The sequence below is a fragment of the Anguilla rostrata genome, chromosome 8, assembly GCF_018555375.3.
Source record: "Anguilla rostrata isolate EN2019 chromosome 8, ASM1855537v3, whole genome shotgun sequence".
In the NCBI taxonomy this organism is placed as follows: domain Eukaryota; kingdom Metazoa; phylum Chordata; class Actinopteri; order Anguilliformes; family Anguillidae; genus Anguilla; species Anguilla rostrata.
Genome location: NC_057940.1, coordinates 54218656 through 54231428, shown reverse-complemented (window position 1 = coordinate 54231428; position 12773 = coordinate 54218656). Strand labels below are relative to the sequence as shown.

The following is a 12773-nucleotide window of genomic DNA, read 5'->3' as shown; positions in this document are numbered from 1 at the left end:
TTTTTACACGATAACGTGAGCGAGCCTGTCCCTTTCTGAGCTAATCCCACAGAATAATCTCAGTGGGGGGGTGGGGGGGGGGGGCTGATACAGCGTCTCCCCATTCCAATCTTTTTTTGTTCACACCCACTTGCTGCCCAGGGACGGACATGTTGTTCCCACCACACACACATGCACACACACACGCACTCACAGATACACACACAAATACACAGAGAAACACACACACACACACACACACACACACACACACACATATGCACACACACATTCAGAATCTCTCAGCCTCCACAGAAAGTACTGGGAGCCTCGACAGATTTCCCAGAGCGTAACCATGGAAACGACGAGTACATTCCTGCACTTCCGGCATCCATTTTCTCCTCTCCTTTCGTTAATTTCCCGGACGGAGCGTGCGATGGCACACTGGGCCCGCTCGCCCAGAGCGCGACGCACGGTTTGGCCACGCCCCCATTTTAAACGCGCTGCGCTCTGATTGGCCCCGTGTCCGATCGGTGGCGGTATTTCCATGGTTACCGCTGAGGCGGGCCCTGACCTGCGTATCCGCCATGCGGCGCTTGGGTTTCCGTGACTCCGGGTTCGATGGACGCTTCTGACAGAGAACTGACAGGGGGCTGGGACAGAGAGAGAGAGAGAGAGAGAGAGAGAGAGAGAGAGAGAGAGAGAGAGAGAGAGAGAGAGAGAGAGAGAGAGAGAGAGAGAGAGAGAGAAAAATAAACCCCATTCAGACCAGTGCAACTACACCATACAGTACACTGTAGCACAGCACAATACAATGTACTACATCATGATTCAGTACAGTTTATTAAAACAATACCATTCAATGCATACAAACACAATACAATGGAATGCAATACACTAACAAAACATTATAGCACAAAACAGCACACACAATCAAACACAATATAATTTCAGGAGTGAGCCAGGAGAGAGGGTGCAAACACACCTCACCAAACAGACTAGAGCATACCCTCGACATCACTGCAGGACACCTATGACATCATCCGGTGTTTCTTAGAGATGACATCACCTTTTATCTAAGCTCCGACCTCGAGTGCAACTGATGGACCTGTTCAAGGCAGCCTTTCCAGCTAACTCCCTGAATTTTTTTTTTTTTAAATGATTACTTCCACATCGCAGGATTAAATAGTTTTTTTTTCTGCTTTTCCAGCCTCACACCTGTGCAACCCGTTTAGCGGAAAAACAAACGGCTGCGGATGTCAACCATCTCTGGATGAGGGCAGACGTGGAGAGCCCTTCAACACCTTCTCAGCCTGAAGAAGTCGACAGACGAAACGCGCCCCATTTTTCTGTGGCAGGCCTGGGTCAAATACGCATTTGTTTTTGGACTCAAATACTTTTCTGTGCTCTGTTGATCTTGCCGGGCCTAACTGAGCCTGCCAACATGATCAGAACATGGGGGTTTTTAGAGTATTTCACGGGTTCCAATACACCAGACCACATCAGTAGAGCACAGAAAAGTATTTGAATCCAAAAAAAATACGTATTTGACCCAGGTCTGATGTGTGACTCGTATTTCTCACCCCAGCACTCTATACGAGTTTGTAGGCTCCATTTTGAATAAACAGTCTTCTAAAGATATAAGGTTGGCTCTCTTTTCTTTTCTTGTGTCTTCCACCCCCAGCCAGCTGATCCCCTACCTCCAGGCTGAACAATTAAATTGCGGTAATTAGAAAATCCAGGGTGACTGTTAAGAAAATTTATGGGCGAGGACTTACTATCTGAAGCTGGATTTTCCACCTCTGCACATGAGTCTAGAGACAGTGCCCTTCTGTAGACTAATATTTCAGTATCTCTGAACCCTGGAAGACCTGACACAACCCCCCTCGGGAGTAGGGGGCAGTTGTACATCTTTGCTGAACTACCACTACAGGATCTTTGTCACTTTTTTTCCGCAATTTCTATTGATCGGATTTGACCACAAAAAAAAAAACCTCACCTTCTCCTGTGAGAGATGCTGACAGGGGACTCTGTGATGAGGGGTGAAAGGTCAGAGGTCAAGGGTGGAGGAGCGCGGACCTGAAGCCCGAACAGACACTTCTTCTTCTTGATCTCTTTCCCAGAGACAAACCTTCAAAAACATGAAGGAGAGAAAACAGGCATTTAAATGGTTTAGCTTCATAACCACTGATGCGTGCTAATCTTTTAGCACTGCTGAGATAAAGACTATGCTAGCTGGCTAGGAGCTAACGCTGTCAGTACTTCACTCTCCCTTGGGCTTGCCTGCTCTGGGCGTCGGGCTGAGGTCGGGCTAACGTACTGTTGGCTTGGGCTAGGTTGCTGTGGAAAGCAGGTGAACTGTATGTGGCCAACAAGCAGGAGGGGTCTATAGAAATGAGGCTCTGATGTCATAGCCTGACCTGTCTCCGATTTCAAAGCTTCACCTGAGTGATGTCATAGCCTCACCTGTCTCTGATTTGATAGCCTCGCCTGTGTGATGTCACAGCCTCACCTGATTCTGATTTTAAAAGTCTCACCTATATGATCTCATAGCCTCACCTGGGTGATGTCACGGCCTCACCTGTCTCTGATTTTTAAAGCTGCACCTGTTGGATGTCATAGCCTCACCCGTGTAATATCACAGCCTCACCTGTCTCTGATTTTAAAAGCTGCACCTGTGTGATGTCACAGCCTCACCTGTCTCTGATTTTAAAAGCCGCACCTGTGTGATGTCACAGCCTCACCTGTCTTTGTGGGAGTTCAAAGCGTTGAGGAGATTCTGGCAGCGGTCCTGTCTGGGTGTGTCGGACAGCTTTGACAGAGATACAGGAACAGGAGAGATGCAGTGATTGGTTTCACTACAGTCCTGACATACAAATAATTACAAAAGCACCCAAGTTTGGAGGAGCTATCTCTGTGTGCGATGATTCATTTAATTAACTGCGTACGAGGGCGAAAAAACATTTCTCAAAACAGCTGGGAGATTTTACAGCAAAACAAATAAATTATACGGAGAGTTCATGTCCCTGTTACAGGGTATGTGCAGTTGTTTTGGCATATGTTGAACAAAGCATTTTAATTTCACATTCAGGCATATTGCAGGCTACATTTTAACAGCGAATGGAAGACAAAAAGTGGGCATTGGGACAGGTTAGCAGCACTGGGGAACAGCTTATGAATGTTCTGTTTTCTATTAGCATTGAGGCAGGTTAGCAGCACTGGGGAACAGCTTATGAATGTTCTGTTTTCTATTAGCATTGAGGCAGGTTAGCAGCACTGGGGAACAGCTTATGAATGTTCTGTTTTCTATTAGCATTGAGACAGGTTAGCAGCACTGGGGAACAGCTTATAAATTTTCTGTTCTCTATTAGCATTGAGATAGGTTAGCAGCACTGGAGAACAGCTTAAGAATGTTCTGTTCTCTATTAGCATTGAGACAGGTTAGCAGCACTGGGGAACAGCTTATGAATGTTCTGTTTTCTATTAGCATTGAGGCAGGTTAGCAGTACTGGGGAACAGCTTATGAATGTTCTGTTTTCTATTAGCATTGAGGCAGGTTAGCAGTACTGAAGAACAGTTTATGAATGTTCTGTTCTCTATTAGCATTGAGACAGGTTAGCAGCACTGGGGAACAGCTTATGAATGTTCTGTTTTCTATTAGCATTGAGACAGTTTAGCAGCACTGGGGAACAGCTTATACATGTTCTGTTCTCTATTAGCATTGAGATAGGTTAGCAGCACTGGAGAACAGCTTATGAATGTTCTGTTCTCTATTAGCATTGAGACAGGTTAGCAGCACTGGGGAACAGCTTATGAATGTTCTGTTTTCTATTAGCATTGAGGCAGGTTAGCAGTACTGGGGAACAGCTTATGAATGTTCTGTTTACTATTAGCATTGAGGTAGGTTAGCAGTACTGAAGAACAGTTTATGAATGTTCTGTTCTCTATTAGCATTGAGACAGGTTAGCAGCACTGGGGAACAGCTTATGAATGTTCTGTTCTCTATTAGCATTGAGACAGGTTAGCAGCACTGGAGAACAGCTTATGAATGTTCTGTTCTCTATTAGCATTGAGACAGGTTAGCAGCACTGGAGAACAGCTTATGAATGTTCTGTTCTCTATTAGCATTGAGACAGGTTAGCAGCACTGGGGAACAGCTTATGAATGTTCTGTTTTCTATTAGCATTGAGACAGGTTAGCAGCACTGGAGAACAGCTTATGAATGTTCTGTTCTCTATTAGCATTGAGACAGGTTAGCAGCACTGGAGAACAGCTTATGAATGTTCTGTTCTCTATTAGCATTGAGGCAGGTTAGCAGTACTGAAGAACAGTTTCAAGCAGTGGGCCGTCTCAGAGTGGGGTAGCCGTGAGTGGTGCAGGGGGGAGGGTTCCCATTACCTTTCCCAATAACAGGGAATCCCAGTTCTCGTTGGCGAAGGAGAGGATTTCGTGGTCAAAATCAAAATACTTCCTCTTGCAGCACAAGGAGAGGTGATACAGCACCAAATGGGCCAAATCTACCCTGCAAATGTAACAATGCTGTAATAGCATGGTAATAGCACCCTGATGACACTGTAATAACATGGTAATAGCAACCTGACTACACTTTAATAACATGGTAATAGCACCCTGACTACACCCTAACAGAATGCTAATAGCACCCTGAAGGCACTGTAATAACATGCTAATATCACCCTGACTACACTGTAATAACATGGTAATAGCACCCTGACTACACTGTAATAACATGCTAATAGCACTACACTGTAGTAACACATCACACTAGTGCACAAATAGTGGTCCAATCTATTCAACACTAATAGTAGTGTAATTATAAAACAATACAACTATTTTGATTAATTATGATTTCTATGAATCATAATTAATCAAAAGAGTAGAAATAAAAGAATCAACCAGAATAAAATGAAGAAAAATTCATTTTGAATTAAAATATTACTAAAATGCAGCTTATCCTGCAATTTTACTAGGCTGTTGCAGCCTAGCAGAATAACGCAACAGTCTGAAATATGTCGATTTGTTTCAGGGTTGGGGGTCAATACATAAAATGGTGCCTGTCTCACCAGCTCATAGGTAGTCTTTTAATGGTTTCAGGTCCTTTTGTACACACCGAGCACTCAAACTGGTAGAACCTGTGACAAAGAGAAAGACAAAGTTTTTTTCGGTGAAGAGTGTAACAGCTACACAGAACTACCCCTTCGCTGGCCCCACCCCTCTCTCTGGTCACACCCCTTTCACTGACCCCACCCCCCTCTCTGGCCCCACCCCTCTCTCTGGTCACATCCCTATCTGGCCCCACCCCCCTCTCTCTGTGGCCCCACCCCTATATGGCCCACCCCTCTCTCTGGTCACACCTCTCTCTCAGGCCCTGCCCCTTTCATTGACCCCACCCCCGTCTCAGGCCCCGCCCCTTCACTCACCTGTCCCCGTACAGCAGAGGTTTGGTCAGACACTGAGTGCAGGCCTCGTGGAACCACTGGCCGCAGCCGCCACACTGCAGCATCTTCAGGTTCCACCTGAAACAGGGAGCAGGCAAGCGCTGGAGAGCAGGCTCTGCGTTTCTCTCAAAACAGGCAGCGGTCTGGTACCCAGTCACGAGCCGCAGAGGGCTGACAGGTTTTCAGTTCCAACAAAACCCCTTCACCCGCTGATTTCACTAATGAGTTCCCTCCTCTCTGGCTGGAGGTGTGATAATTAGTGAAACCAGCAGGTGGAGTGACTGGTTGAAAGGAAAACATTACGTTACATTTATCTCGAAAAAGGCTTTCATCCAAAGCAACGCACAATAAGTGCGTACCGAAGGTCACTGTAACACCTACAAAACGCAGGTCCGATAAGGTACAAAACTTTCATGCTCTCGACCCTCCATGGCAGGGGAATGGAGACCACTGGTCTACACAAACGTTTCATAGCACCAGACTCAGGTCCCACCTAAACAATACGACCAGTAATTTGGAAAATAAAATTTAAAAAAACCTACGAATACAGGATACAGATTAGTTTTAGAATAAACACTGAAGCTTCCCTTGACCCTTCGTTGTGGCAATAACCTGACACTTCAATAATGGAGCTGTTTCAGTCCATAATATCCATCCGGGTTAGTGTGAAAACCTACAGGACAGCAGATCTCCAGGAACAGGGTTGGGCAGCCCTGCTCCAGCTGTTGAATGAGCTGCGCTTTGCTAGGGTTGGTGTGAAAACCTACAGGACAGCAGATCTCCAGGAACAGGATTGGTTACCACTAAGCTAAACACTGATTTCACAATATTACACACCAGTCACAATATGTATTCTCAACATACAAAGTCTATGCGTGGCCTTAGTTTGTCAATGTTATATATATAATATATTAGATATAGTACGTAAATAGACAAAACCCAAATTAAGAATTTTGTGAAAATGGTCATTGAGCTTAATTTTCTGCCCCAGTTTCACTCACTCTCCTGGGCCGGCGCAGTAGCAGTAACACTGCTGCTGATTGGTCAGGTGCTGAGGGTCCCAGTCCAAAGCTGAAAGCTGATAGGGCAGCCGCAGTTTCATCATCTGCATTAGGCGGGCGAAGCGTCCTCGCTTTAAGGCTCCTCCTCTCTGTACGGGAGAGAACCGCTGACATTCATCTGGTAAATGGATGGTAAATGGACTGCATTTATATAGCGCTTTTATCCAAAGTGCTTTACAACTGATGCCTCTCATTCGCCAGAGCAGTTAGGGGATAGGTGTCTTGCTCAAGGACACTTCGACACGCCCAGGCCGGGGTTTGAACCGGCAACCCCTCCGACTGCCAGACAATCGCTCTTACCTCCTGAGCCATGTCGCCCCAGTCTGTGAGCGACCGCCCCATATCTGTCACTAGTCACACACTACCGAGCTTTCTTTCCGCTAATGTCTTGCTATGTGTCAATCAATCAATCAATCAATCAATCAATCAATAATCTACTTATTCCTGAGGGGCACTATGGTGGCAGCAAGTTAAAACAGATAACGTAACATAACACAATGACGAGAATAGGCCATTCAGCCCAACAATGCATCCCCATTGTCCAATGGTGCCATGCTGAAGATCACACAAGACTGTCAACAACAGACACGGGAAAGAATAAAATAAGCGACTGACTCGTTTAATATGGCTTCCAGTTATAACAATTTACTAAAATTCCAGACACTGATAAATGCGAAACTTTGAAAAAAACGTAGGAGTCGTGATACTTCATCACTGCAGTGAGCATAACACAATTTTCGAAAATACGAACAATTTTTCCAATGTTGTACATTCAAACCCCATGGCGGCACTGTGAGACATTCACTTAGCCGGGATAAACGGCAGAAGCTCCTGGAGGAAAAGATCCCCCCCCCCGTGGCACCTCTCCGGAATTCAAAGTCTGAAATTACTGGACTAACGTTTGCTTTGTTTGGCCCAGTTTAGAAATCAGCACTTTCACAGAGGTGGTTCAGACATGCTTTGTGGGATGCAATTTTGATTAGCGTCCTGTTAGGAGAGACGTCCGCTCACCTTTGTCGCAACTGCGAAGACACACTGTCTGCATATCCAGGCGTTGCAGTCGGATTCGGGTTCGATGGAGGGAGTGTGGCACTGAGGGTGATATCCTGCGAAGAGGAACCGATAGATAGAATGGGAAATAGAGAAAGGGGGAAGAGAGAAAGAGTAGAAAAAAGGGAAACAGAAAGGGGTGGGGGGGGGACGATCAAACAGTTGTTCAGCATTCTAATATGTGGTAAGACTGTTAATCTAAAATTTATTAGAGATTCTGTCACTCATTCTGTCAATAATCTGCCATCTGAAGAACAAGCATCATATGTCATTAACAAGAATTTAAGAGGCACTTCTTAAATTGGCAATGAACTGCCTTAATGGCCCCCTCTAGTGGCAGGCCGATGTAACTGCACAATCTGTAGGCCTTCGATGGCTTTTCGACAGTGCCCCTAGTGGTAGAATAACATTACTGCAGTACAGAGTCACCGATCATGATTTATAGAGCTGCTTCCTTCTACATACAACGTTAAAAAAACGGCGTTTATTATCGACCCGATTACAATCATATTTGCCCTCCTCCTGGGAACCGAAGACATTTAGCCTCGAGCAGCGCAAACAGGCAGTTTATTTTCCCCGAACGTGCGACTGAAGCTGTTCTTTTTTTCTTTTTTTTTTTTTTACTGCCCTCCTGGGTGTGATTAAGTCATTAAGCCGTAATGATTAAGGCAGACTCATTTCAGGTTTACTACTCCCAAACAGGGTGGTTCCTGAACCGGAGCGAGAGCAGAGGGGTTTTATTACACCTGTGGCTTGAGGAGGAGACAGCATAACTTTCTCCCATAAACAGACTCTCTCTCTCTCTCTCTCTCTCAATCCGTCTTGTTTTGTCCTTCTCGATTAACAAGCCTGCCAGTCATGGAAACAAGCCACTCCCACCCGCAGGCCAGTTCCCCTTCTCTGGGCTGCGTCTCCCCCACAGGAAGCATTCGTCTTCTTGTCACGTTAGTTCAGGGGGCGGGAGGGGCGGGGGGGGGCGTGTCTAATTCTGCCGACACCTGCTGTCAATTATTTAATTAGCCCAGTCTTTCCTGCCATCGGATATTTTAGCAGTATTTGCGTCTTGAACGATGGCCGAACAGTGTTTCTGCGTCCTCTCTAAATATATATATATAATCATTTTTTATGTATGATGGGGATCTCCTGGATGCCTTTTACCCTGGCTGGGGGTCCTTGGAACAGAAAAGCCCAGCCCTTTATGAAACCTGTTACTGTGGCCGAATGTAAGAGTGAATTAGCCGCGTACCAGACGTGCACGGCTAACTGGGCTAGCTTAGGGGCTAACGGGAATCATAAGGGTAAAACCATAACCTGCTTACACACAGGTCCCCCAGGAACTGAACTGCCTTGATTTAAATAATAAGCAAGTGGAATTTCACTCAATTAATTCAGTTGCTGCAAAGACTGCCTAACGCTTGAAAAGAAAACAAAAGAAAAAATAAGCGAAATGCCCCATTATATGCTACAGAAGCTTTGAGACCAGTGGTGGAGACCAGGGGTGAGAAATTAAAAGTCCTGCCTTGTGTTTCTTTCACCCATGAACTCAACCAGCTAATTCCACTAATTAGGTCTACCTCCTGGGTGAAGAATTGTGCTAACTAGTGAAAACCTACAGGACAGCAGATCTCCAGGAACACATTTGGGCAGTGCTGCTCTAGCTCTTGAATGAGGTGTGCTTCGTTAGGTTTGGAGTGGAAAACCTACAGGACAGTAGATCTCCAGGAACAGGGTTGGGCAGGCCTGATGTAGGGCATCTCAGATCCAGGATCAGTCTTGCTTACTGAGCGATAGTGGACAGTGCTCAGATGTAAACGGGGAGACATTTTGGGTGCACTGTTTCAGGCCTGTGCCCCCATTTATTTTACCCTAAAATGTATGTATTTACACGCAACCCACGGCAACGGAATGAACTCTGACACGAGCGTGTTTTACGCCGAGAGCGAGCGCGCACGGGGTTCTGTCCAGGGCGTTTCCGCGGCGACGCAAAAAGGGCTCGGGCGCCGCCAATTAGCCTAGCCGTCTCTCGCGGGGGCTTTCGGCCGTGGATTCCGCCGTCGCCGCTCGCCTATTCACGCAGGAAAGCGGGAGCGACGCACCAACCCCCCCCCCCCCCCCCCCCCGCCGAACAGCCGCCGCCGCTTCCTGTAAAAGGGCCACGCGTCGCCCGTCCGCTCAACGGCTCCGAGACGCCGCTCCCCGTCCAAAACGCTCGCCACGGCAACCGAAACCACATTACCTTTTTTTCTTTTTCCTTTTCTTTTTTTTCCCCCCATTTTGCATCGTGTTGCCTTGCGTTGCATTATCACAAGGATGCGGGGTATTACGTTACCATGGCGACACTTGTGACAGTTGACCAGCGGTTCTTTGAGAGGCGGAGCGTCGCAGACGGAGCAAACGCCCTCTTTCACGGCTGAGACTGAAAAACAGACAGAGAGAGAAAAACAGTGAGAAGGGAGAGAGAGAAAGAAGGGGACAAAGTGAGAGGGGAAGTGGGAAGGAAGGAGGGAGGGAGAGAGAAGCACTCCAGGTGTTTATTAATGCCTGGCTCATGTGTTTTGCCTAAGCGCTGTTTTGAGACCCCATTACCTTTGACCTTAAAATTAGCCATGCTTACATAATTTCTAATGAGCTGTAATTCCCCTGATGGCCTGTTCCCTGAGAGGGGGGTGCTCTAAGGCTCCAGCTGGATTTGCATTTAACCAGTAAATATTTATACTGCTATTGACTGTAATTTCAAATATCTGTCCCCATTGCTTACTGTCAGTCATTTATATTCTCATACAATTTCAGAGGACTGTTTCAATCCCAGCATGCATTTCAACCTCAGAGTACCGTCTCAATCCCAGCATGCATTTCAGTCTCAGTGGACTGTGACCCTCCCGGCATTCATTTTAACCCCAGAAGTACTGTTTCAATCCCAGCATGCATTTCAATCTCAGAGTACCATCTCAATCCCAGCATGCATTTCAGTCTCAGTATGCTGTGATCTCGTCAGCATGCAGTTTTAATCTCAGAGTTCTCTTTCAACATTTTCCTCTCACAAGAACAAGATCTTCAGCAAACCCCCACAAACAATCTTCTACCAAGAAGCATGATAAAAAAAGACCTTTTCATGAAAGGTCTGCATGTGCTGAATTTTAGAAAACAGAGGACTGAAAACAATTTCTTACAGGAGTGAATGTCCTTCCTCAGCACCCAGAACTCAGAGTTGTCCTCAAACCGAACCAAGCAGCACTGTTTGAGCTCATCGACCTGGAAGAGAGGAAGAGACGGATGGAGGGACCAACCGACAGCCTGACGCAAGAACACACACACACACAGGTATGGAGGCAGACATTTTCACAACCCAGAGCCACACACACACAAACACATACACATGCATGCACACATACATACACTCATACACACGTGTGTGCATGCACAGACGCCAGGACTCACCCTTTTAACATTGCCCAGGTATAACAATCCATCACTCCACCGAGCCAGCACGTCATCTCCTTCGCTCACTGTCCCCATCCTGAGAAAGAGAGTAGGAAAGAGGAACACAGGACGGGTAGGGAGGGGGGAGGAGGGAGGAGGATGGGGGGGGGGGGGTTGGCTAGCACAACCACAGTGACAGGATTTACACTAGACACACAGTTACCAAAAACTATTTGGAGAGAGGACGCACTCTCACTCAGTTCTTCCCGAGCTAAGAAAGAACGGTAAATTCACACGCATATTATGGCTTTACAACAGAGGCGGAGAAAACTAAGGGTTAATTTACACCCTGATTGGCAGCTGAGAAGACAATATGGAAGGAATAGGTCACCCAACAGAAGACTATTAGTGAGTTATAAACAATACTTCTATAAATAAATAAAATATATATATATATAATTATAATTTCAATTGTATATGTTGATATTTACAGAAACTACCGTGTGAATAGTTGTGTTCAGAAAATATATTTTTCTGAATTTTTATTATTTTTTTTAACTATCAAACATGAAGGAATAAAACTGAGCGGTAATGCTGCTAATGCATTGCAATAAATGGCCTCCGGGCGATACATACAAGTCATAGCAAAACACAATAGCTATATGAAATAATTGACAATTGCAGAGCTGCATATTCACATATATTACATTTCTAAAAAGCCGATACCTGACAGGTCGAAGTCCTTTCTGCACGGGGTTACCGGATAAAACTACAAAAGCTTGACATGAAATGTTTCTGGCGTTTCTTTTCGCCAGTTTTTTTTTTTTTTTCGCGTCTCTGTAGCCAGCTACGTTTGTGTGTACGCTGTGCGTCCGTGCCAAACGGCGCGTCAATCAACCCGTCAACGTGAAGCCGTCCGTCTGTCCGTCTCTCTCTCTGTCCGTCTTTCGCCGCGACGTATCGTCATGGTCCCGCTCGTCGGCCACTTTTCTTTCCTTGTCCCAACGGCAGCCGATGAACGCGTTCGCCGACGCTGCCGAGAGTCAACCCGCGAGAGACGCCATCATCCCTGCCTCTCGCTCTCGACCGAGTGACTTGTTGTGACGCAGACATAAAACACACGGATGGAGACAGGGGATCCGAAAGGGTGGGTGAGCTTTATGTGCTCATCCGACTTAATAACTGGCTTGAATCTACAGGGAGCGTGGAGGGACGAAATAAATCAATTACAGTAACTTGTAATCTACGGGGAGCTAGTTTATTTCCCCGCCGGCAGTTTAGCCGTGTGTTAGTCGCTAATTGAGCCATGGTTGTGGGCGCGCGACAGCATAATTAAAGCAATTAAAAGTATTCCAGCCATAAGTTTTTGAGTACAACTTTACGGGAGGCTAAAGAGACGGCGCTATCAAAGTCAACGCGTAGCCTGTTGTTTAGTGACGGCACTACCCAACTATGACCGAAACGGCCATAGATTGTTAAATGGAAATTGAAAGGAGAGGCACTTCTTCGGCAAGTTTCTAGATGCGGCTCAGATTTGATATGCATTAGTATTGCTCTAAACTACCTTTATTTATTGCAAATGCTACTGCAAAAAAAAAAAATAATAATAATTTTTAAAAAAATTTAAAAAACGAGTTAAATTGATTTTTAATATGCTTTCATAACTTCAGACTTGTTTGTGACTCCTGGAAAACTAGTATAGGGGTATTGTGTTGGCGTAGTTACATTCTGAATGTTTTAGAGGGTCGAATTTTTAAATTGTTGTTGTTTGCGTGCAAAAACAATGCGTTTCATTAGTTGATTGCTT

At 45.8% G+C, this 12773-nt stretch overlaps 1 protein-coding gene across 2 annotated transcripts in view; it reads right to left on the bottom strand.

Moving 5' to 3' along the window:
* LOC135262095 (PHD finger protein 1-like) overlaps nt 1-12088 on the bottom strand; it is a 16224-nt gene extending 4136 nt beyond the window's left edge. Inside the window, exons 1-12 of one of the 2 annotated variants that reach the window (XM_064348947.1) lie at nt 11865-12088; nt 10985-11063; nt 10717-10798; nt 9876-9962; nt 7508-7602; nt 6437-6585; nt 5418-5513; nt 5061-5129; nt 4378-4501; nt 2724-2791; nt 1979-2110; nt 554-632 (exon numbers count right to left, since the gene is read on the bottom strand). In XM_064348947.1, the coding sequence (XP_064205017.1) occupies nt 554-632; nt 1979-2110; nt 2724-2791; nt 4378-4501; nt 5061-5129; nt 5418-5513; nt 6437-6585; nt 7508-7602; nt 9876-9962; nt 10717-10798; nt 10985-11062 (1059 nt within the window). In that variant the 5' untranslated portion in view covers nt 11063; nt 11865-12088. Of the gene's footprint in view, nt 1-553; nt 633-1978; nt 2111-2723; nt 2792-4377; nt 4502-5060; nt 5130-5417; nt 5514-6436; nt 6586-7507; nt 7603-9875; nt 9963-10716; nt 10799-10984; nt 11064-11692 lie in introns of both variants that reach the window. The other variant, XM_064348946.1, reaches the window with a different exon arrangement.
* Nucleotides 12089-12773: the final 685 nt, after the last annotated feature.